The following is a 25661-nucleotide window of genomic DNA, read 5'->3' as shown; positions in this document are numbered from 1 at the left end:
AAGTGTATTAAAATATTCTAACCACATAAAATGTTTGTCTAACAAGAATGAAATATGGTAAATGCAGACTTATGATTATTTGATCATTACTAGAGAGCTACAATCCAACTATGGCTCGAATACATATGAGAATAGAGTATCCCCAGAAGTAGAGGATTTACCAAACATTTTTAAAAATACAAGGTAAAAGTTGAAGCAAATTTAGCATCAGGCACAAATCAGTGGCAAAATTACAAGGGAAGGTAGTCCCAGCAGAATGGCTGGCTGAGTGGCAATAGCATTAAGGCAAAAGTAGTAATGAAAAAGAGTAAGAAGAAGAAAAAAGAGGAGATATCATAAAATTTCAGAAACAATGATTAAAAAGTTAAATATGAATGTAATGCTTACAAAAAGATACACTAGATTTTTCACTAAGTTGATATCAGAGGCAAATATTAATTCAAGCCCAAAATTAATTTCTGTAATAGGATCATTAATCATGAAATTTGAAATACACAAAAGTTATTTTTCTGTACACCTAATATATAGAGAAAAACTATCATTGGAAAATGCATTCATGAAATGTAGGCTTGAGTCATGATGAAATAATTAATATTCACAAGAGGAAGTATATTACACCCTTATTCAAATTTCATTTTCTGAATTGCAAATTTAGACATGATATTTATCCTTGAACAAAATCTATTAAAACATACCTTTCAAGAGGAAATATATAAGTTTAAAGGGTAAATTACTTCCATCAGTTTGGAGAAGAATCTTACGGATAAAACATCCTGAGGTAGAGAGATAAATATAAAAATTAAAGGAAGATGAACAAGAGATAACCTTTCCTGGAAGACCTTGATTAGTAGATATAGAAAAGATTCATAATAATAGGATAGGAAAGAATGAGTAGGTAGGTGCCACTTAGCCAGGGACCATCTTCACTGCATACTAAGAAGAGACAGAAGAGCAAAAGAGGAGTATGTATGCAGAAGATAGTGTGTAGATTAAAACAAAGAAATAAAATCACATTGAGTTTATAGCATAGAAGAGTCGAGTTTTATACAAATCTTAGGAAAAAATTAATGAAAATCCATGAGTTCACTGATTGTTTCAATCATATAAAATTGAATACCTCTACGTTTGCATTTCATGAAAAAGTCAAAATGGCCTAAGCACTGACCAAAAATACTTCTACAGATAATTGTTAGTTTCATAGGTATCAGATTTTTGCAAGCCAATACCTTAACGAAAATAAAGTAGTTTTCTGTGCCTTGAACACTGAATTCTCGTAAATACCCAACATTAATCTTTCCAATAGAGAGCCAAATTTACTTGGTTTAAATATAAAGCAAATCTTATCAATTTATAACGGTCTTTCAACTAAACATTACACACTTCACTCATAAGGAGAACTGAAAGCTCAAGTAAATCTACCTTTCTCATTACTAGAGTATTTTACTGGCACAATGTTCTTTAGTATAGAAGGTATGTACTCTTCATTTGTGAGACATGTTACCTACTCACAGTTTCCAGAGTAACATGAGTATTTTGCCACTTCAACAGTGTCAACGCTAAGATTTGTATTCCTGTAAATTTCTGAATACGTACCAAGTGAAAAAAAAATTCTTGGTTACCCTTCTATTCCATTAGCCTATTAAGAACTGATGGCTAGAAGGTGAGGGAGAAAGTTGTTTCTTCAACTATTTTTTAAGACTTTAAGATAATGATTAACAACTTACGATGAGGCACATCACAAAGTAGTGGGTAAATTTAAAACCTGAGAGTGAATCAATTTGCCAATCTTAACTATTTCATGTCACAAAAATAAGGCAAGAAATAAATACAAGCCTAGGGGATGTCCATCAATTACATTAAGGATTTATGAGGGAAGGAATTGGGCTGAATCTCACCCTATCTCCAGTGGGGGTTAGAGGGAGTCATGGTAAATACATCATTCTTTCCCCAAGAAACAATAAAATTACAAAATCACCTAGGTTACATTAAAAATTTTTTTTACACTTAATAAGGCAAAATCTTAGTCAGCCCAATCCCTTCCCTCATAAATATTTTCTGTAATTAATAGACATCCCCTACGCTTGAATTTATTTCTTGCTTTGTTTTTGCGACATGAAATAGATTAGATTGGCAAATTGATTTACTCTCGGGTTTTAAATTTACCCACTACTGTGTGATGTGCCTCATCGTGAGTTGTCAATCATCACCTTGAAGTCTCCTAAAATAGTCAAGGGAACAACTTTCTGCCTCACCTCTCCTTCACGTAGTCATCTGAACACCACTACGGAGCATAAGAGCCTTGCGATGATTTAGCTGCTGATGGCCAGCAAAACGTGCTAACTTTACTTCTTCACAGAAGTTCTTGGTCAGTTCTGTGTCCAAGAGACAATGATTCTGAGTGGCTAAATCCGAAATCTACCTCCATGAAGGGCAAATGAATGTACTTTCGCTAAAAATATCCATAGTGAAATATTCACAAGCCATTAGGGGGAGAAGGGGTCAAGCCAAATCACATGACATCTCACGAAGGGGGGATGAGGGTAAAAAGTCATGTAAATTGCCTCGTAATTAATGGACAACCCCCTATGTCAACAATACAATTTTACATAAATATCATGAATACAAGAAGAAGACGATGTTTTCATGGAAGAAAGGCCAACAGTAAACATTGAAAAGGTCAGAAACTGGTCCATAATTATGTCAATGGTGGAGTCCAGAAAATTTTAAATTATGGCAAGAATATAAAATTCTATCTTTTAATGTGAAGGCTCTTGAACTTGCAGATCAGTGCATAACAATTTATCCTAGAAAATTTTCTTTTCACACTTATAACGTGATTCAAATAATTTTACGAGAGATATTTTCATGAAATGCCACCAAGTTTAGGACCACTACTTTTATCTATTCTGAAAGATTTTCAAAGGTCCCAAATTTTTATTTTCTTCCCTCAGTTATTTCATAATGTAGTGATCCGCCTATGATCGAACAGAAAACGGATAAACCATGGTGAAATTATCTTCATTCAGAAACCAGAAAATTTATTTTTCCCTTAAATGGCTGTTACGAAGGGAAAATTTATAAATACTCAGATTAATAAGAATGAAGAGTAAAATATCAAGAAGGCAAAGCAAGTACACAACAAAAACATCAGATGCAACATATACATAGGGGGAGAGGACACGAGTAAGACAACAAAAAATAATACACAAGACACTCAGTTGAAATACCTGCTAACCTTTCTTTTTTTCGAAACAACTGGCAGACAGTTACATGAAGTTGACTATAAGAGAAAGACATGAAACAAGTTAAAATTATATCTCACAAAAGCAAGTGTAGAACTCAACTCAGCACACATAGCAAAGGCTTCAAACTTAACATACCACAAAAGACATCAATTGGTACAGGAAGTAAAACAACACATTCATAGTTCAGGAATTAGATACATGATAGGTATTATAAAATTTGAAAAAATGTCTGAAGTAGATTCATAATAATGGATATTCAAGCTTGAGTTTTTAACTGGAGAACCTGTACATACTGTATATCCTTCAGTACAATCAGAGCAGAGAGATTCAATCCTCCTAGCCAAAACAATCACTAATACAGAGCATTTGCTGAATTTTTCGTACCAACATAACATTAGGTTAACCACTACAAGTACGATAAATGAGATAGTAAAGTAAAATTTCTCGGAGGAGCATTTGTAAATTAAGTAGGTTTTACAGAAAGGGATGCATGGCACGTGAGATAAAGATTCAACACTCAACGTTAACAGGGATGCCGACCGACAAAAAATATTAGGGGGCCCAAACCAGGGATCTTGCCCCAGGAAATTATACAAGTACAGGCATCCCCCGAGTTACGTATGTCTCGACTTACGTAAATCCGTACTTACGTAAGTTATAACCATACTTCAAATGATTACGTTAATTTTCGAATGCGAGCGTAAAGAAGAAGATATTCGCTTGTACAACCTATGGTAGAAAAAATATCGATTAGTTATCGAGTTTTTTACGTGCTAAAAATAACAAAGTGACCCAATTTGTCATTCTTCGAAGGAATTTTCATTAATTTCTGTGGAAAAATCACTAATAAATCCCAAGTCAGCAATCAACGTGAAAATTTGCAGTTATAGCGATGGATGTGGTTGCGCTCATTCCTGTACGATACAACTTGTTACACAGCATACAACCCGAACTCCGACTTTCAACTATTTAAAAATTGTATCCTTAAGTTTGGACATTTCCATCTGTGGAATTAAAAGAGAATGAAGTTCAAGCAGAAATCTTTATTGCGGAAAAGAATTGTTTAGTACCCACGTAACGGCATTGAAATTTTGAGTGTTGGCAATGAACGCCGCGAAAAAGTTAAGAAAAAGTTGACACACGATATTAATTGCGTAATTGTTTAAATGTTTCTGGCGGAAAATTTTATTAAGCTGCATTTTCTCGTTCTCTCATATTGTGTGCAACTGTAAATGAATATTGCGTCATTGAAAGCTTTTCCCCACTAACTTTGTCGCACGTTAATGACGGAGTTGGCTGAATAAAAGCTCACTTTTAATTAGCTTAGTGCTTTGGAAATACTCTTCGATATTTCGTATGTGCGTGTGAATGTATCTAAGAATATAGTAATTTTCTGGAATTTTTTTGTGTGTTATTTGCTCGTAATCCCAGACACTCCTCCTACGTGTATTAACTGTGACAATGATACCACCAGATTCATCGATCAACGTGATATATATATATAGGGCAGAAGATATCATGATTATAGGTAGGTAGACAACGCATTCTTTGGGCCCTTAGATCGCAGTATAACATAATGAATCAATTTAAGTATTCAGTTTCGTAATGTAGCATTGAGATACCGTACTTTCCCGAATCCACGCGATCAGTCAACTCTGGGAATAATATTACGCATTTTGATTGGCAATGCTCGAGATGCAACTCTCAGACTATATTAATGCTTATCGATTTTGTATCAAATAACGTAAGAATACACGGTAGAGTTCATGAATATCGCAGTGAATTGAATGAAACTTCACCGAGAATTTACCACGCATTTCTCCGCTGAGAATTTCACCGCGCCGATCGAAATCTCTGAAGCACTAACGCAAAGGTTAGAGTTACGTAAATTTCGACTTAATGCAGAGTCTGCCGGAATGCATCTCTTACGTAACTCGGGGGATGCCTGTACAGTACACTTCCGATTATCAGGGTTAACGTCGCGGAGAGACGGTACGAATAATGGGAAAACACATATAGCCCAAACTTTCAATGAAATGTCTTGCAATGTTCATAATTTACCTAGAACAATCAATATATTATTATTTATGCAGTTATTCTGTTACTTTAGAGTACTTCCTGGTCTCAATGAGAGCTTTCTTTGCCAGTTTGCAATCTTTTTAGCGGGAACAACATGGTTGTACTCGTATTATTAATTCTCCATGTAAGGCCTGGTTTCGAAAATCACACATCGGTGGCTGTGTGATCATAGATACAGAAAAGTGGTTTGCACCAATGCTTCAAAGCCACTGCTTGAAATCGGAAACTACACTGGTAGGCACCACGCCACGCAGTTGCGTCTCACGAAAGTTGCCCAGGTTGCAAATGCTGCGGGACGTGTATCTGTAATCACGGAGCGCAGTCGCGTACTGCGAGGCTTGGTAAACGGGTACACGGTGCTCCCGTGATACAGCTAGCACATGATGGCTTCCGTTTTACGAAGGGGATTCTAACGGAGATAATAAGCCCAGTGTATCCTAGCATTAATGCAGTAATTCCGATGATTTTTCGTCCGATTTTATTTTTTTATAAAGATCGCAAAAAAAATTGAGGGAGAATGAAAATCGTGCACAACCCGGATAATCGGGAGTCTGCTGTCGTGAGTTTTAAGTTTAATAAGCATTTTAGAAGAGTCATACGATCAACATTAGAACCCTGATAACTCGAATCTCGATATCTGGGCATTCTAGGAAAAATTGACAAGCCTGACACTTTTCCCTCACACCCATCACGAATTTTTGAGGGGGCTCGGGCCCCCTCAGGCCCCATGGAGTCGGCGCCACTGAACATTAACCTATCTAATTTATAAAATCATGGAAAATGATGCACATTCTTTTAACTCCCAGTGATATACATAGAGGAAATAAATTTAATGTGTGGATGGTCAAGAGTCAGAATGTGTTAACATTGTCAGACTAGATGAATGAATGAATGTGAAAAACTGAGGAACTATTTTTTATTTCTCGGGGAAAAACCTATGGGTAAAGAAGTAATATAAAATTACACCATGACATGTAGATGAACTGAAGCAAAGAAATTACTTTGACTTTGGTTTAATTTCTATTTTGAACTTGAATAAACATGGAGCAAATTTAAATTGAAACCTCTCACCAAATGGAGCCATTAGGTAAGGTTAAGGGTAATTAAGTTTAAAAAAAATTTAAATCTCATTCTATTTTGGATATATTATCAGTAAGCAAGGATAACTCTTAATAGTGCATATTTTTGCACATTTTAATGATTAAAAAATTTAGAATATTAGACTACAGCAGACTCCCAATTACCCGGCTGCGGTTTATCTGTATTGCAGCTTTTCCGTGCATGAGTTTTACTCTTCTTCGTTGTTTTCCGCGATCAATATAAAAAAATTAATTGGATGCAAAAGCACCATGATATTTGCATTTTAATCCAAAAAATCAACCGGGCTTATTATTTTCATTTGAATCCTCTGTGTTTAACCCTTTTGCTGCTACAATAGATTTTTCATCGGTTCCATTATTTTGCCTACTATCCAGAAAAAAATGAATTGAATCATTCATTTGACGTCGCTGAATGTCGCCGCACGAATGGACGTAGTTCCGCTAGAATTTCGAGCAGATGACAGCACCTACGACCGAAGGGAGGGTTTTTCGAAAACGTAGATATTTACCCGCATGTCGTGTTGAAAGGAAAAGTTTTTTGAAAGTCGTGGAATATCCCCGCATGTCGCAGGCAATAACCATAATGTTTTTTGTGGGTATTCCCGCTTGTAGCAGCGAAAGGGTTAAGGGAATTATTTTATTTAATTTTTGACAAGGAATGTTTCAAGTTTGATGGACGTCTCCTCTAGCATTTAGACAACGATCACTGGCAGGAAAAAAACTCCTGAAAATTTTAGAAGATTCTTCAGTAGTTAACCATACACGAAGTAAGAGAAATGTTGTCTATGATCTATAATTGCATATTTCACATCACAAATGCGCAGTTATTTCCGTGGCCGGGGATTGAGTTGAATACGGCCCAAAGGAACCGCGGATTTAGTCGCACTCTGGCATGTTTACGCCGCAACGAGTCAAGGTCAAACTGGAGAGAAAGGGAATAGTAGAAGTGAAGAGAGCTAGGGAAGTGAAAGTAGAGATAGCATGAGTCATAGTTGGGCACTCGCCTGTGTAGACTATTTTCCATTAGTCCTGGTTTCTTATAGCCGCTGCTGTGCGATGGGTTGATTGCGCACCAATAACCTACACAGAAGCTTCCCGTTCACGTTATCTAAACATCACGGTGTGCGACTGCGTTCAGTGATCACAAAACCACGTTCCACATCAGTTGCTTACCAGGTAACTTGTGCGAGATGCAATTATGCAGTGTGGTGCCTGACAGTAGAGTTTCACGCAGCGGTTTTGAAGCATCCCCTAAACCAATTTTCCAATTCTGTGATCTCACAGACACAGGTGCACGATTTTCGGAAACCCCGTATTACATGGAGCAGTAGGAATATGAGTACAATCACGTTTTTGCCGTTAAAAAGATCGTGGTCAGGAAAAGATAACCGTAAATGATTCTGGAAAGCAACCTAAAATAACAGACAATGTGCATAAATAATAATAAATTGTTTGATGTACATGAATTATGAAAAATACATGAAATAAAAGAGAAAGATTGGATTATTAGTGTTTTCCAAATATTTGTGCCACCTCTCCCCATCATTAGCCCTGATAATCGGGAGTATGCTGTATTCCAACTAGGTACAATTTGAGTTATCTGTATTATTGCTATCTGAAAGTTTTATCCTTGTTTCTTTGACTGTAACTGGTAGAGCACTTTGCCAGAAACTCTAAGGAAAAATAATCTCTTACACCAGATGGTATCAACATCGGTGATTTGATGTTTTGTTGACGAAAAACACATTTACAAATTGATTTCCACTACACAACCAGTTACCACTTTCCATTCCAGAAGACCATCACCATTAGATGATCATTAAATTAATCTCACCCATACCAGACAATTACTTATTAACAGATGAAATTAGAAATGGCAACATCAATAAGAGACTGAATTTTTTCGAGAGGCATAATATCAATGTAAAAAAGGCTATATCTGAAACCATGCTTACTTTCAATATTTAGAGACTGAAAGAGTTCTAAATTACACTGGGATATTACTCTGGGAAGGACAGCTTTGTATTGCATTATTGACATTTTAAATTATCATGAAATCCTGCTTTATATTATCAAGTTTTCACAGTCCGTATCCCAACTAATGGTTACAGGAACATTAGTTCACTATCATTTGATTTTGCCATCTCACGGAAAAAAAAGATTTTAGTTTTAATTCATGTTGAGGGAATTTTTCAAATGGTGCCCTTTTAAGACTCAAGCAGGAATCCTGCATAGTTTTGATGGCAGTGTCTACAACTCCCAAACAACAGCCAACATTATCTGAAAGATACATTGCAACATTATCTGAAAGATACATTGCCTCACTTTTGAAGGGTATAAAATGCTATTTCTCTAAATTTCCAGAAGTGAGAACACTACTCATATCCACCTTCAAGGAGTGCTTATGCAACACATGAATGCCCCCTTCACCATTATGAAATGTATTATCATCTTGATAAAATAACAAATATGGGAACCAATGAAGCATCTGAATACTAACACCAATTGCAGAAATGCGGCTTCGTAATGGTCGTTGAGAGGGCTCATCATTTTGGAACTTTTTTGGAGCAAATTGGGATACACGACAAGAATAGCCTAACCCTACCATGAACACACAAGGGATTTTATTTCCAGGCTGAGCACTGCTAGTGCATAACTTGCAGAAGTAAACAATTATTCCAATAGGGTGCAGTACATATCTGTTTTCGTAAAATGAATCCCGAAGAAATCTCAGGATAATGAACAAAATTTTACTATGGAAAGCTACCTCTGAATTAGCAACAGCCTTTTATCAAATAGGCAATTGCTAAGGAATTAATTCAAATCCATTACATACAACAGCACCAGGTTAGTCAGCATTTTTTGGCAGTGCTCTCTACATTCCAAAAAAATGGTACAGGCAGTCCTCAACTTTCGTAAACTCAAGTTCCGCACAATTCACACTTTTTTATGTTCCAAATTGACACCTTTCACTTGACTTCCATAGGCTAAACTCGGACTTTGAAAATTTGTCTCCATGTAATTTTTTTAAATTCCTGCAATGTTTACTGTGCATCCAACATTCTGTTTCATATGGCAGTATATGCTGACATTATGAATGTAAACGATCGAAGGCAGAGTGACTTCAATCAAGGTCATTTTTTTGAGAGAGATACTGACTGCTCAAGGCTCCTTTATCTAAAGAATAAGAAAGCTGTAGATCAGCCTTCATCGGAGAGATTATTCAAAACATTTGACTAGGCAATGTCAAAAGACCTTCAATAAAATTAATAAATAAAAGTGAACAGATTTAGGCGTTACTTGGTGGAACGATGAGATATTCATGGTGAAATAAAAACACAGTACTATTCCACAACCTTATATTTTTGCAGTCTACTAGTTTCAACGTTTACACCGTCATTATCAAGACTAACATGTTAGTCTTGATAATGACGGTGTCAACGTTGAAACTAGTAGACTGCAAAAATATAAGGTTGTGGAATAGTACTGTGTTTTTATTTCACCATAAATAAAAGTGCTTCTTTCTAATTGTGCTTTTTGTTTGAAAGCTGCTAAATTCATGTAAGACATTTACACCTTCCGCAACCATATTGCACAAAATATCATACGAATTTCTTATGTCTATTCTGAACAACATGCAAAAGATACGTGATCACTAGATACGCTGTGACAAGATGTCACCCGCCGAGGAATTTTGATGCAAAATTTTAAAGGTATCAAGAGTGAGGGTTCAACAATTAAACTTTGTTATGCCTCTTTATATATCTTTTCATTTATAGTGGCCAATATAAGTGGAATGTCAACTTAAAAACAGAGAGGAAGTTTCACTCAGTACCCAACAGAATTCAGTTTTTTTTTTAACTTTTTATAAATTTTCTGCATATTTTAAAAATGATTACATGACGTGAGGAATTTTTCTTATTTATTACTAAATATTAGTTAATAAAAATAAAATCTGAGAAAATATAAGGATTTAGTATGCATATTTTGCTCTTTTGGAATATAACCCCTAATTAGTATGGAACTCAATGGTTCGACTGTCGTACTTGACTTTGGTACATGTTTTCATGAATGCATTGTGTGTCAAGGGGACCACCTGTAATCATCAAATGGTTGTACATAACTACTTTTTAACAGCAGTAATATTTTTATGCAAACCCAAAATTTCCTTCGCTTATGGTGCAAATACACTCTTCTCAATTACCTGCTCTCTTGAGAGTCAACTAGGAGAATTGAGTCCTGTTTCAAATAGATTAGTAGCATACCAAGTCCTCTTGAGGTAGTACCTTGACCAAAAAAACCAGGTCTTGAAGCCAATTTATGAGTGTTCAATCTTTCAAACCCAAGCACAATTTAAAAAAATTAACTTTTCCTCCAGGGGCACATTAAAAAGGGAGATTACCACCGATTGACTATGCTGTACCTACCAAGAAAGTTTTGTGATAGGTTTGATAATATATCTCTTTTAAAACCATCTTTTCTGTGTTCATGCAAGGTTGAGATATTTAAAAAATTAATCCTGTGATTGAAAATTGAGATAGAACTATTGGAATTCAATGATCTGAATGAAGTATTGGCACTTTAAAAAATCTTAAATGAAAGGATCAAAGGCCAATTAATAAGCATTACGATTAAAAAATGCAGCCTTGAATCACAAGTTCTAGAGCATCCCTGAAACTAAAAACAAAACTAAACCATCAACTATGCCCTTCTTTATCAGTTTTGTTAACCACTTCCAAATGCATTCTGTCAGTGGGAAGGGCGTGGCCAGCATGCCTGCTGGTTTCCCACCTTGCTTCAGCTGGTAGCTACTATAGGTCAAGGTATATACGCAAGGGACCCGCAAGAAGAAAATGGTTAGTGAACGAAAAATTTTGGAAGTCTACTAAGAATTTCCACTCAGTAAGGACATAAAATTTAACACTTCAGTTTTTACTGCAGAACACTGCCATCCCAACAAATTGATTGATGGAGCACACCTCATGACTGTGGGTCCCTTGTAATTCCTCTATTAGGATTTTAAGGTGAAGAAAAACCACTTCACAATAACTGCCATCAGTGAGTAATTGTTTTTTTTATTTAAAATAAACTTTAGTGAGTGAATCAGTATGTGAACACAAATTTTAATTTTAAATAAACATTGGCATATTGGCAAAAAACTTGCCTAACTTTCAGTCATTAATTTTTGCACAAACCTCAAAAGCCTTTATAACCGATGCATTCTTTCATTTTAAGAACCAAAATTGAGATAGTTTGATAAAAGACTAATATTCACTGCACTATATTCAAGTAATTTTACCAGATAATCAATAGGGTAAGCGGAAAATATCCAATTATTCTGGCCTTCTGGAGTGATTTTTCTTTAACCTCAGCCTCCCTGAACCAAATCAAAGACTTTTTAACGTTAACTAAAGAGAGGTTCCACGCTTATTACTAATCTGACATGGCGACTTGATAGCTTATGAGTGAGAATTAGACCATAATTTTCACAGATTTCACTTAAATTTCTCGGTGATTTCTCCACTTCTCAACGAGAACTTGCATTTTAACTCAAGCAAGACTAATTTCTGAGGCCAGAGCAGACATTTGATGACCTCATGGGATGGAAATACAATTAAGTGCTTAGGCCTTCTAATTCTGATGGTATTGCTACAGCACACACACTAACATACAGTCAATAGCCATTTTAATTACCATCTGATGATTACGTAAATTCACTTTATCCTAACCTGTTACATTCCCATGAAGGATACCAATACCAATTGATCAAAATAATAACATCGTGGTACTTCAAGACTCACCAAGGCAATAGGAACGGAAACTTTGTGAGAAGGCATTGTGCCAAAGAATATTTACCTTGATTCACTCCTTAGGGGTACATAAATATTTTCCCAAGTAAGATGCATTTAAGCGCTAAATATGTAATCAGAGACAAATGCAATGGCCAAGGGCACACTTGATCAGCAAAATAAGCAACATTAATGGATATACAACAGGATAGAAATACAGGCCACAGTTGAAAATAGCTGGGAGGAACATTACCAATCATAGCCAACATAGAAAAGCACACTCACAAGCAAAACCATCCTAAAATTTCCTTTTCACATCAAACCATAACAACATCCTGAATATGCATCACATGTCTTCCAGTGTTGGTAAGAAGAATGACAGTACAATGATAGACCTATTAGTGTGACTTATCAGCACCCTATGAAAATGTAATAACAAAGTAACCTATTGAAAGATTATCAAATTATGTAGAACACAAAAACTCAATTGGAAAGATTAACTACTTCCAAAATAAAACCACCCACAGACAGGAAATAAAACTGTTTAATTTGTGGTGTTAGTCAGAAACATAAGTTACAATGGTAAAGACCTTTCCCACGCTATATGTGTAATATTGAAAAACCAATCATGCTTGTTGAAGTTATTAAATTTTTACAGGGTGCCAAGAAGTCAATATGTAGCTTCAAGACTCATGCTTTAGAGAAAACAATTTGACAGAATGAGATTAAGGTTCAAGCTTAGTAAAAGGATGAAGAAGCTAGAGCTTTGAATGTATGATAAAAAATGATAATTAGGTACTGCTAGCCATGAAAATTTATTAGCAACACATCATATAACCAAACCAGTGAACCTAGGAAAGTAACTTTACTATATCCAGTAGAAATAATATACTGTTAAAACCTAGTATGAAAATTAGGAATGTCTAAAATAAATTATGCATTAAGACTAATGGATTAAAATTATAATCAATTATCGAATAATTAAATCACAGCAGAAGATGGAGAACCCAGAAAGGGTACACCTCCAAATATGGTCCTTGGATAGTTGATTCCCACCATATCTTGAACCAATCTGTGTCAAAATGCTCGTAAATAACTACATAACATTAGTATGAAGGGTAATTTTCAAGAGAATGCTGTACTGAAATAATAATCTTACATTAATATACTTATTATAATATTGGTATGCATCAACATAAGAGTAAAAGGTTCATTTAATACATTACACGATAACTTGAAAAAATAGATAGTATGAGAATAAGAAAACTGTACCCATGAAAAGCTTTTGTTAAAAATACGGAATAGAATATAGAATACGGAAGGACAGAGATCATTTGAGAGACAAACTTTAGACGTTAAGTATCATATGATTCCAGTTGGAACGCTAATTACACAATATCAAAAATAAGAAAAATGTTGATTTAACTACTTTGATTTAACTTAAAATCTCAAGATATTGCCTATGATTGTTATTTTCTATGGCTGAAAATAATTTACTTACCCACAATAATGGCCAATATTACTAGGCCAATGACTCCCATGATAATCATCATCTAAAAAAGAGCATAATTAAGCATCAATATCCAAATTAGTATAAACATTCTTTCTGTCCCAATATCACTATAAACAAAGAGTCAGTTCCATTCCACCACTTCAAAAGCTCGTTTAACAAAAAATATGATAAATCATCACAAAGCAAAATGTGTAAGATACCCAAATTTCCAATTATCTAATGCCATATTTATGACAATAAAGAGGCCTATTACGAACGGCTCACCGCATGCGGTGAGATACCGCCTGCGGTATCATACCGCCCCGAAGCGCGTTTACCGCCCCCGAGCGATTACGAGTGGCCACCGGTCGGTATCATACCACGGCTTAGGGGTCGGTATGATACCACGGCCAGCTACCCCGGTGGTGAGATACCGACCCCCTAATGGCGGACGTCTGTTTACCTTTTTCGGGTCGAGCTGGCGTTTTTAAAACAAAATATCCGACGATAGAGACTCGGAAGTTATCATATTTTGTGTTATTTATAATATTAATGTCTGAGTAAGCGTATAAAATATAAAACTGGAGCCGACTGGAGCAGTTGAACAAAACATTTATAATACCCATATAACAACGTTGTAGCAGTCTGAGCCACGGCCGTAGGAGATGGATACGTTGGTTGTAAGTTGACCCTCATTCATTTATTTAATTAGAACAATTTGGATGTTTTTTAATGTCCGCTATGTTTTTATATGCACAAACCTCTTCCATTTCTTCATAGGTACCGGAAAATTCGTCGTTAAGGACTGCCTGTGCTTGTATTGTATGGTGAATACAGCTGTTGCTCGCCGCTTGGAGATTTCTACGAACATCTTTTGTGGCAAAATATTATTTTTTCAACGTGACAACTTCTTGTATAGCGAGGTGAATACTACTTTTGCTCGCTGCTTGGAGATTTCTACGAACATCTTTTGTTTCAAAATAGTGTTATTTTCAACGTGACAACTACCGTTAATCACAGTGCCAGTGGTTGTAATGCACAAGTTTGACGAGGTTGACAAATATCTGCCAAGATCTGTAATTATCAGTGTTCCATTGTGATTGGTTTGTAAACAGTGGTATTACGCTATCGAGAAGTGTCTGATAGTAATGTAAAAATTGTCAGTGGCGTTTTTACCTTCCTCATTCACCGCAGAGATTACATTTCACGACCAAGCTATCAAGTTCAAAGCCATGTGTGAAATTTGTTTATACTAGTATATCAATCGTACCAAGGAATTGTAGTGAGAAAAGTTACCTGTGCCACTTGCGTGGGATAATCTGAGGCTTAAAATCAGTGATTAAATAGTTGTTTTCATCATAGCGAGCTCTTCATTGTAAGGTTTACGTGATGAATATAAGAATGGTAGTGACTTCCAGTTTTTGATGATCCTATTTACCATTATTTATAATGGTGTGAGCTTGTATCGATTGTGGATTTTACCTTAAATATTGAAATAAGTTGTAGCCTGTGTGTGTGATTGCCGCGGAACCGATTCGCGATCTCATATGTTTATTGTGGGCAAACTGTTTTGCTGTGGTTGTGTACCCGTGAATAAACCAAAGAAATGGTGAAACTCTGTGACATTATATTGAAATAAAATTTTCTTGTAACCAGTAGTGCATATCTTGTGTTTTTTAATTCTCCATTGCTTTTCATAGATAACAGCCAAAAAGTTATTTTTCGTTATTTTAAAAAGTGCCTTTCTTGTTCTCTGAATTTGCATTAAGTTTCCAAACCCCGTAACTTACACGAAAGGAATGCAGAGCAACAGATATTTTGTCATTTCACAGATGTTGAGTGTCGTATTGTCTGTGATTAAAGCCGATGTCCCACGGTCAAATTTGCGTCAAAATATTTTGATCAAAATTTTTGTCCAAAAATTTTGATGCAAATATTTTGATACAACTGGACTGGGGGTGTCCCACGATGCATCTCATTTTTATCAAAAACAAACGAAAGACGATATTTATGTAAACAACTAGGAAACTTGTGGAGGTGGAGGATTCTTTCTTTTTAAGCAGGCGAAATTGTTTGAACAGGCCTCTTGAACATTTAAGATGCGAAAAAAAGAAAACAGAAGGAATGCTGAACTTGGCCTTGGCTGGAAAAGGGGTATGAAAGCGTTGGAATAAGCATGCTAAACATGTTGGAGAAGGAGTTGGTCGCCGATGTTCCCGTTTATTATCGATAATAATTGACGACAAGTCAGGATATTTTCATGTCCCTTATCAGCAAGGTTGAGGGCAGAATAAAACGCCAGGATACAAACGTGAGGCAGTTTATTCCCGCGAGGAAAATGTTATTAATAAATGATGGACATTGTGGTTGAGGAGATGTTATGAATAGTGCTGTAAGCGTGCATTTAAATCACATTTTTCTCTCCTAATCTAACAGTTTCTAAAATAAGGTCCTTATCCTATAATCATAGTAATAGAAACGGGCAGCTGTAGTGTTTCACAGGTACAATCGTCAGTTCATATTAGTCATTTCTCCAGCTGCTCGCTCGCATTGTATGCCTTCCATAAAGCGTAAAATTCGGCCTCGATACCTTAAGTAAATCTTTTATTATTTCCAGAACATCCCTCCTGGTATTGCGATTCTAAAGATCGCTTCCTTTCTATTTAAGATCATCTGATTATTACGGATTTCCTAGTTGAGAGCTTCCATCGCCTATCACTAAGACAAATTTTTGCTCATATTTACCTTTAGGGCCACACCAGGCGATGAAATAGACGATCACGAACGTATATATATATTTGAAATAATGTTTTGTGAATTCACTTCGTGGTATGTTGATATTATAAATTTAAAACTAAGCCTTTTAGTATTCCATACAATACTAATGAAAAAACTCAACCGGTTTCGATCTTTTCAGGTCCTTATCTAGAGGTTTACGATTAAGATAACGACCTGAAAAGGTGGAAACCGGTTGGGTTTTTAATGCATACTGTGTGGAATACAACAAATTTTATTTTTGTGTCCATAATATACATAACTATTAATTAAAATACTCATGCAGACGATAAATAAGTTTAACCTATTTGGCCTGTGTGTCAGCGCTTGGCGATGCTTTTTTGTCAAAGGCTCTGTGATTGGTCGGTTTCATCCAATTGGATGAAAATTTAGAACCTGTCCTATCCATTTGTACAAATCGGTGATTTGTACAAATGGATAGGACCAAAAGCCAGTTGGACAAAATTTTGACCGTGGGACAGGGTGCGCGTCAGTTGCATCAAATTTTGATGCAAATATTTTGACGCAAATTTGACCGTGGGACATCGGCTTAAGGGTCTCCAGCTAAGTATTCGTGGTGGATTTTCATATATTTTTTAAGAATGGGCATTTCGGTCAAATATCTAATGGAATTGGTGGTTCACCTTGCCCGTTGGCCTTAAAAGCACTTCTATCGTAATTTTTCGATGGTCTGCCATGCAATTTATCACTGCCTGCGACTGCTCATACGTGATTTTTTGATGATATCTTCCGCAAGTCACTGCTAATTATTGTTTTATTCGACTTTTTATCCTATAAGTAAGAATTGAGGAGCAAAATTCGTTCATTTGTCAAACTTTTAAGGTGAATTAACGAAGGACACATCCTTATTAATCCATAAATACCACTAATTGTCTTTATCGACTGCCAACAACTCTTGCCGAAATATTCGTCTGCTAGGAACAGTTGCCGCGGAATTGGAACACCGCACGCCCTTGCCATTGGCTACACCATTTTCGGGCTGAAGGAGCTCAGAATTTTTCATACAAACGTCACTTCCGCCGCATCGCTCCTTACGCTCCTTACCGACCCCCTGACACGTACTCTCCGCCCGGCGGTGACTTGCCGACCGTCCCATTCGTAATCGCAAGGGGCGGTATGATACCGTATACCGAACGAAAACTCCGCCCGGCGGTAGCGTACCGCCCGCTCGTTCGTAATAGGCCCCAAAATATAATTAAAAAATCACAAAATTTAACATGTACTAACAGAATAGAACAGATCATTGTGAATTGCTGCTGGTGAGTGAGTCCACTTGGGTTAAGGTTTCCTATACACAACTGATTCAAGGACTGAGATTTATATCATATTCATAGATATTTGATTTGGAATGCAGAAGTGTGGTGCTTAAATCCATAGGGGAGGGATCAAGTTAATGAAGATAGATGAAGCTAGGTTTCTAGTCATTACATTCAGTTTTACCTCTTACTCAGATGGAACCCTAAATCCCTAAGACATTAGTGGTTCCTTACACTACCCTGGCTCTTCCTGTGCTTCTCAGCTAAGACTTCTCCAGAAATGAGTCACGGAGAGGACCTTTGAGGAAACTGCTAAATAAATATTGGTCTTCCTCTTTTGATATTTGGCACGTAGATGCTGGATAAACATTGAGCAAACAATGGACTGCCAACGGCGAATAGGTCTTGAAGTCATAAAAAGCCTTAAAACAATATTATCCACAATATTGGAATGAGAATGAGGAAAACAACTGACAGACATGGTAACTATTCCCAAAAACCATGCCTTATTTGGCTCAAGCCATACCTAACTGACTAATGCTTCTTTTACTGGAAATGGGTTATGAATTTGCAAATTACCCTGATTGGTTAATGCATTTGTCTAACGGAGGCCTCCTTGGATGTGTCCCGCTACCCTCAGGACTGAGGTCTACATGAGGTACTCCTTCCATTTGGGATTAGCATTTCCCAAAATTCATTCCAGGACACCCTTTTGTTGATTCACCCTCTGTGAGATGTGTTATCTATAGACTGCTGCTAATAACTCATGGACAGCCATTTGGTCGAGGGTCCTATACATGTCTGGTGATCTTTCATTTCAGATTGCCATTTCCAAGAATGCATTCCAGTGCAACCTTTCAATCATTCCCTCATAAGCCTATTGTTGTATCTTCCCATTTCTGCTAGCTTTCGCCCATAGATTATAAATAGATAGATTCATAAATGCAAATTTTAGAGGGAAAAACTTTCAATTTCTGAGACATGGGTCAGAGAACCCAGGGCAATGGTGTCCATAAAAGAGAGAATTGTGCCCAAAAAGGTGTCTGTGTCCGAAAGAGGGAGTTTCTAGATATAAGAAGTTCAATCCTTACGCAAATGCATATCCTTCTGCCTGGAAATTGAGTTGTCCTTAAGCCAGAGGTCTCCATAAGAGGTTTACATGAACTGAGGTTTCACTGCAATTTGTTGTGCTTGAAAATTTTTATTCTAACAGAAATAAGAACCCTCACAGAGAAAATTTTCCCGCAAAACAATTTACAATCCTATAGAAAGCACCACAAATCAACAGTTCAGAATCAAAACCAATTGGAATAATTTCGATAAGCAACAAACACATCCCCTTACAGATAGACCATGTGCAACTGGCAGAGTGAAATGCCAGAATGGACTTGAATTTGACCTTTCTTTTCGTACTTAAGGAGACATAATTAAATTGATGAAGCATGGACATTTCTTATTTTCTATGAATTTGTCAAGCATCTAACACTTCCACACATCACAGAAATGAGGTTTGATTCAATTTGTACTCCCTTATGCAATAGGAGTAAGTGATAAACACGAACAAATGATCAACCACATTTAAATCTTAATTCAGTAATCAACTCACCTTCAAGTTTTGCAACCAAAATTTTCTCTTCAACTTGCCAGCCTGCTGCTCAAACTGTGAAGCACCTTGTTGCAATGCATCTTTAAAAATGAGAAAGAAAAATTGTCATTGCCAAGCATAAAGTACCTACTACAGAATGCAAGGCTGGAAGATACACCTGTTGATAACCACTTTTATACCTATTTTGAAACATTAACTACAGCATTTCTAAAATTTTTAACGCAATGCCACTAAAGACTGATGTCACGTGCATATAAATACTTTGAAGTACTTTGAGAATTAATTTCATTGATTTCTTTTCTATCAATATAACATTGTGGGATGAATCTGAAATGGGTGCTATAATGTCCCAAACAAACCACATCTTATATTAAATAAATACTCTGTAGCTAAAAATGATTCCATTCTGCAACATACGGTCAATCCTGTAAAAATGTTAAACATCATATGATACATGTTGTATCATCTAATCTGTTGATTAGTTACTGTTTTAGTCGAAGTCAAATAAAATTGTTCTGTGTGATCTGTCGAGCGATTAGTAAAAAATAATTAAAGAATTAACAGCAGCTCAACATGTTAAGGACCCAGGCACCTATTTCCACCAAATGATTAGATTCTGATGAAAACGCAAAAAATAGAAGACAGAGAAAAGACAATATTGGCATTTAAAAAACTAAAAGAGGATTTTAAAAAAGAATGAACCTGTCAACAATGAAAGAAGATCTATCAAACATTGAAATACTAAAAGGAGCTGAAACTTTCGAATTGTGGAAGTTCCAAACACGAATATTCTTCCGAGCAAGTGGTCTACTGGACGTGGTCGATGGAATTCAACGTCTGGCTGACGTGAAAGATGAAAAAGACATATGTCACTGGAAGATGATGGATGCCAAAGTATATAATAATGACTATTGATAAAAAGATAATGGTGCATATTGTCTTGTGTTACTGCCCATGATATGCTTAAAACCCTAATGAATATATATGAATGCGATACAGAGCAACAGAAGTGTAATCTACTGCAACAGTTCTACAATTTCCATTTCGAGAAGAGAGCCGATATAATGACGAATCTTTCCAACATCCAATCAATAGTTCACAAACTTAAAATGCTACAGCAAAATATTGATGAAACCATGTTAATAACAAAGATACTTAGTGTGCTGCCAGCTGATTATCAAAACTTTAGCACCGCGTGGGGGTCAGAGACCATGAAAGACAGAACTCAGCATTGAAGATGACCACGAAAGACAGAACAGTCATACAGAACTCAGCATTAAGAGCGGAAACGAAATACTGAAGAAATCAAAATAAATGTAATCACAGAATCATTGTTTTGCAGTATATGTAAGAAAAACAACCACGAAGAAATGAATTGTTATTTCCGAGAAAGATCAAAATATCAAAAAGAGTGACATCACTCTAAAAGACCAGGACATTTTATTAAGCAATGCCGTTTCCTGAAGGATGAAGAAAGGAAAGATAAAACAAGCAAAAATACATTCATCAGTTCCACTGCATTTTTCAATGAACGAGTAAATGAAGAAATTTGGTAGTAAATGAAGAAATTGTGTGAAAAGAACAGAAGAAAAAAAACACATGTGCAATGAAATTAAAATATTGGAGGAATACCAAGAGATTAGCGAACCCAAGAAAATAAAAAATGGAGACGGATCAATGCTGGATGCGGCTGGTTGCGGGATGGTAAAACTTCTGGCAAACAACAGTGAAGAATGGATGGAAACAATCCTTAAAAATGTCTCGTATGTGCCTGAACTTAAAACTAACCTTTTTTTCTACGGGAATAGCCCTTGACAAGGGATACAAACTGGAGTCCGATGATAAGAAATGCATGTTGAAGAACACGAAAAGTAAAATATGTGCACAAGCAATTCGATCCGGTAAATTGTACATAATGGACTTTCGAACAACCAGGCAATTAACTGATGAGTTATATTTGGCAAAGAAATCGGAAACTTAGAAGGAGGGGCATGATAGATTTTTTATATTTTGGTCATCAAAACTACACCCAAGTGGAACAAATTTTAGAAGAAAATAAAATTCCATTTACAGAAAACAATCTCAAGTTTTGCAGTTTCTGAGTAGAAGGGAAATATGCAAAAATAAAATTCACTCCAAGCAGCAGTAGCTCTAAAAGCATGTGTGTATTAATACATGTAGATTTATGTGGACTGATTGAGACATAGCCAATTGGAGGAAGCAAATATTTTCTGTTATTGAAAGATGACCTTTCACACTTTCTATGTACTATTTTACTTGTATTCTATTATTCCATGTACTATTCTAATGTACTTTCTATTTCACTTTCAAAGTACTATATTTTCTCAGAAAGAAAAGCGAAGAGAAAGAAAAGCTGAAAGTTTTCATAAAGTACGTAAAAAATCAGACTGGAAAAGGGATTAAAATTTTTAGGAGTTATAATGGATCAGAGTTTATAAATAAGGAAGTAAGAAAATTTTTAAAGATGAGGGCATTTGTCATTAAAAATCTGTGCCCTACAAACCTGAGCAAAATGGAAAAGCTGAACAAGAGATGAGAACTTTGGTGGAATCAGCTAGAACAATGCTGTTGGATACAAAACTGAGCAAAGAATTTTGGGCAGAAGCAGTTAATACTGCAGTGTATGTCATCAATAGAACTGGAACAAGCTCAAGATGGGAGATACAAGGCTAGACTAGTAGTTAAGAGGCTGTGAACAAGAGAGAGGAATTGACTTTGAAGAAACCTTCAGCCCAGTGGTAAATACAACATCACTGAGGTTACTGTTTGCCATTACAGCTAAAAATAATTACAAAATGAAGGAATATGATATTAAAACAGCTTTTCTTTATGGAGAAATAGAAAAAGAAATTTACATGCATGTGCCAGACGGTTTTAGTGTCAAAAATAAAATTTGTCGTTTAGAAAAATCCTTGTATGGATTAAAACAAGCACCCTAGAAATGGAATCAAAGGTTGAAGAAGTTTTTACTCAACAGAGTGCTTTTTCAGTTGAAATCAAAGCAGTGTGTATTCAGAAATGAGAACGAAACTCTGTATTTAGCTGTGTATGAAAATGATGGGATCATAATAGGAGAAAATGGATCTGATTTAGACAATTTTTATTGGACAGTTTAGGGAAGGAGTTAGAAACAAAGACTAGAAATAATCCAAAGGTTTTAATTGGCATAGAGGTAACAAAAACTAAGGACTCTATTTTTCTATCTCAGAAGGGGTACACAGATTATATATTAAATGGATTTGAGACGAAAAATACCAAGGGAGCTGATACACCACTTCAAATTGGGAAAAGAATTGACAAGCAGGAAGAAAGGGATAAAAGTGTTCTCAAGTTTTGTTACAGAGAAGTGGCTAGGAGTCTTTTATACTTGATGAATAAAACAAGACCCGACATGGCTTCTACAGTCAACTATGAAAGCAGAAGTCTGGCACATCCAACAAAAACAGACATTAAAAATGTTAAAAGAACATTTAAGTATTTAAAGAATACAGAGAACCTGGGTATTCAGTACAAAAGAAGTTTGAACTTGACTCTTGACTATGCAGGTGTCTTAAAGACTAGGAAGAGCACAAGTGGATACCTCCTGATGTTCTATGGAGGTCCAGTAGCCTGGTGGTCACGTAAACCACCAATTGTGGCTCTCTCCACATCAGAGGCAGAATATATTGCAGCAGCTGAGTGTGTGAAGGAAGTCATATATGCAAAAATATATATTGAAGAATTGGTGGGTAAAGAATTAAGTGTAAGTTTACATCTGGATAATCAAAGCACTATTCAACTAATTGAGACAGGACAACTTAACAGGCAAAGCAAGCACATTGATGAAAGATATTATTTCATTCCTGAAAAGGTGTCAGAAAAAGTAATGACATTAAATTACTGCCCAACACAATATCAGTTAGCCGATATATTTACAAAGCCCCTAAACAGACTCAAGTTTCATGCACATAAAAAACGTATTATTGTCAAGTAATTGAAGGAATTTTAATTTTTGCTAAAATGTAAATGTGTGATTCAGTTTTTTTGTAATATGGTTATTAAAATATTAAGTAATTCTGTGAAGTAATTTTCAAGAAATGTTTTACGATGTGGAATGATGTAATTTGTTTTCTACTGTTTCCAAAGAAAAAAAATTAAGAGAGAGTATAAAATATTATATGATACATGTTGTATCATCTAATCTGTCGATTAGTTACTGTTTTAGTTGAAGTAAAATAATATTGTCCTGTGTGGTGCGTGGAGTGATTACTAAAAAATAATTAAAGAATTAGCAGAAGCTCAACAAAAAATATACCTGCTCGGTCATCCAACTCCGATAGCTTCTGATCACGTTCCAGCACTTTTTCAACATTAGTTTTCATTATGTCCACAACCTTACCACAATGCAGCATGTAAAAATTTTTTAAGGTCATGATTAGCAAACATAACAAGCTGAAGAGTTAGACCCTCAACACAACAAACGTTAGCCAGCTGATAAGTTAGTACTTTAAGCTAAGGGATACATTTTCAGCTCAAGGATGTCACAAGTAAAAAAAAGGTTTCCAAATTATTTCTTTCCAAAATTTTTACTTCTTGAAAAACAATGTGAGAGTAAGATTTAACGTCCAAACAAATGAGATGACATTGATTTTTGTATGAATTCATTGCGACAGAATAATTTCCAGCATTTTAACACAAATAATTTTCTGGAAGTGCTACACATTTCCAATGTTATAAAGGATATGTGATTTAGTTAAAATCAGAAATTAACTACATGTTAAAATGATAAATAAAGGATTCACACCTCGTCCACTTGAGCCTGTGTCTGCTGAAGTCGTTTCTGTGCAGCAATTTGCTGTGGTGTTCTGGGACCTCCGACAATTGCTCCATCACCTCCTTCACCAGCTGCACCGGCCGGTGCTGGTGCTCCCTCGGCTCCTGACCTAATTCATTATATCATACATCATCACTGTCATGCAGTATTTGACAGAGCTTTGTGTAAAATTGTGTATACTCGTGGAAATAACAACCATTCATTGAGATGCACAATGTTTGTCCAATCAACTAACACACTAGCACAATGAAATGCAAAAGCGATGCTAAAGGAATGTTTAAGAGCTACTTTGATCACTAATATTACGAACTATCTTTAAAGAGTTGTAAAAGAAAGAATTGTAACCAGAATCACACGTTATAAATTATGTAGTCCGTACTTACGACGGCGCTTTATAGAGTTTAGACGCAGTTAATTAAATCTTGCGACTTGCATGACAGGAAAAAGCAACGTAATATCATCTAATACTCGATTACGACGGAACAGCGATGACGAATATACTTAACAACTTTATTTCTACCATTTGACCGATTTTGCATCATACCGCACATCTTCATGTATTGCAGACCTTAACAACGTGACAAAAAATGAAAATTTTAATCCTCTTCGAACAAAAAAATAATAAAAATAAGTATGAAAATCTAATGCATCGATTACCTTTAGACGTGACCACATCTAGATATGCTATAATTTCGTATAATGTAAGGTGTGACGCACTAACGGCTATGAGTACGTAACGATTATGTGACGAACATAACCGTACTACACATTAATACTACCAAATAAAAAATGGCACTTTTTTGTCATAAGACATACATAAGACCTCTAAATTAATTCTGATGGTAATGAAGGGTGAGACCGTCCAGTCATACTACCATACATATATCTTAGTGTGTATGTGTGTGTGTGTGACAGAGTGGGTGGGTGGTCGACGGCTTAAACTGTCAATATTCTTCACGTATCTAAAATAAATGACACTAGCAAGAAAAAATGAATTCCCTAAGCAATGAACTACTTCCGTTAAACAAAATAAATGGTCATATCAATTAACAGTGAACAAATCTAATTATGAACGTCGCAAACGAAACGTTTACAGCTGAACTAAACTAATAAGCTTTCCTCTAGAGACTAATTTACGACGAAAAACTAGCACTTAACCATCATCTAGTTACTAATCAGTCACGGAGCATCTACGAATATTAATCGACGATAATTTTGGCCATTTACACTACCATTATTCACGGAGAAGTTCTCACCAGTCATAACGAAATTAGAAAGGACATATTAGGAGGGGATTGTTGAAATCACTCTATGCTCCTTATTAAACGTCTTGGTAAGTAAATAAAGAAACAACTTACATTTTTTAGAAGAGGTAAGGTGGCTTCAAATTCACGAAGAGGATTCTGCCTTCGGTATTGATAAACCACCGTAATGGATACGTATCGATAGGCGATGCGAGATATC

At 35.8% G+C, this 25661-nt stretch overlaps 1 protein-coding gene across 2 annotated transcripts in view; it reads right to left on the bottom strand.

Annotated features, from left to right (window-relative positions):
• LOC124157540 (vesicle-associated membrane protein 2) overlaps positions 1 to 25661 on the bottom strand; it is a 32308-nt gene extending 6647 nt beyond the window's left edge. The window contains exons 1-6 of one of the 2 annotated variants that reach the window (XM_046532358.1): positions 25556 to 25661; positions 24168 to 24306; positions 23679 to 23757; positions 19364 to 19443; positions 13715 to 13766; positions 3236 to 3280 (exon numbers count right to left, since the gene is read on the bottom strand). In XM_046532358.1, coding sequence (XP_046388314.1) covers positions 3267 to 3280; positions 13715 to 13766; positions 19364 to 19443; positions 23679 to 23757; positions 24168 to 24306; positions 25556 to 25557 — 366 coding nt within the window. In that variant the 5' untranslated portion in view covers positions 25558 to 25661 and the 3' untranslated portion in view covers positions 3236 to 3266. The remainder of the gene's footprint in view (positions 1 to 3235; positions 3281 to 13714; positions 13767 to 19363; positions 19444 to 23678; positions 23758 to 24167; positions 24307 to 25555) is intronic. The other variant, XM_046532357.1, reaches the window with a different exon arrangement.

The sequence above is a fragment of the Ischnura elegans genome, chromosome 4 (genome assembly GCF_921293095.1).
Source record: "Ischnura elegans chromosome 4, ioIscEleg1.1, whole genome shotgun sequence".
In the NCBI taxonomy this organism is placed as follows: Eukaryota; Metazoa; Arthropoda; class Insecta; order Odonata; family Coenagrionidae; genus Ischnura; species Ischnura elegans.
This window is presented reverse-complemented; position numbering and strand designations above follow the sequence as displayed.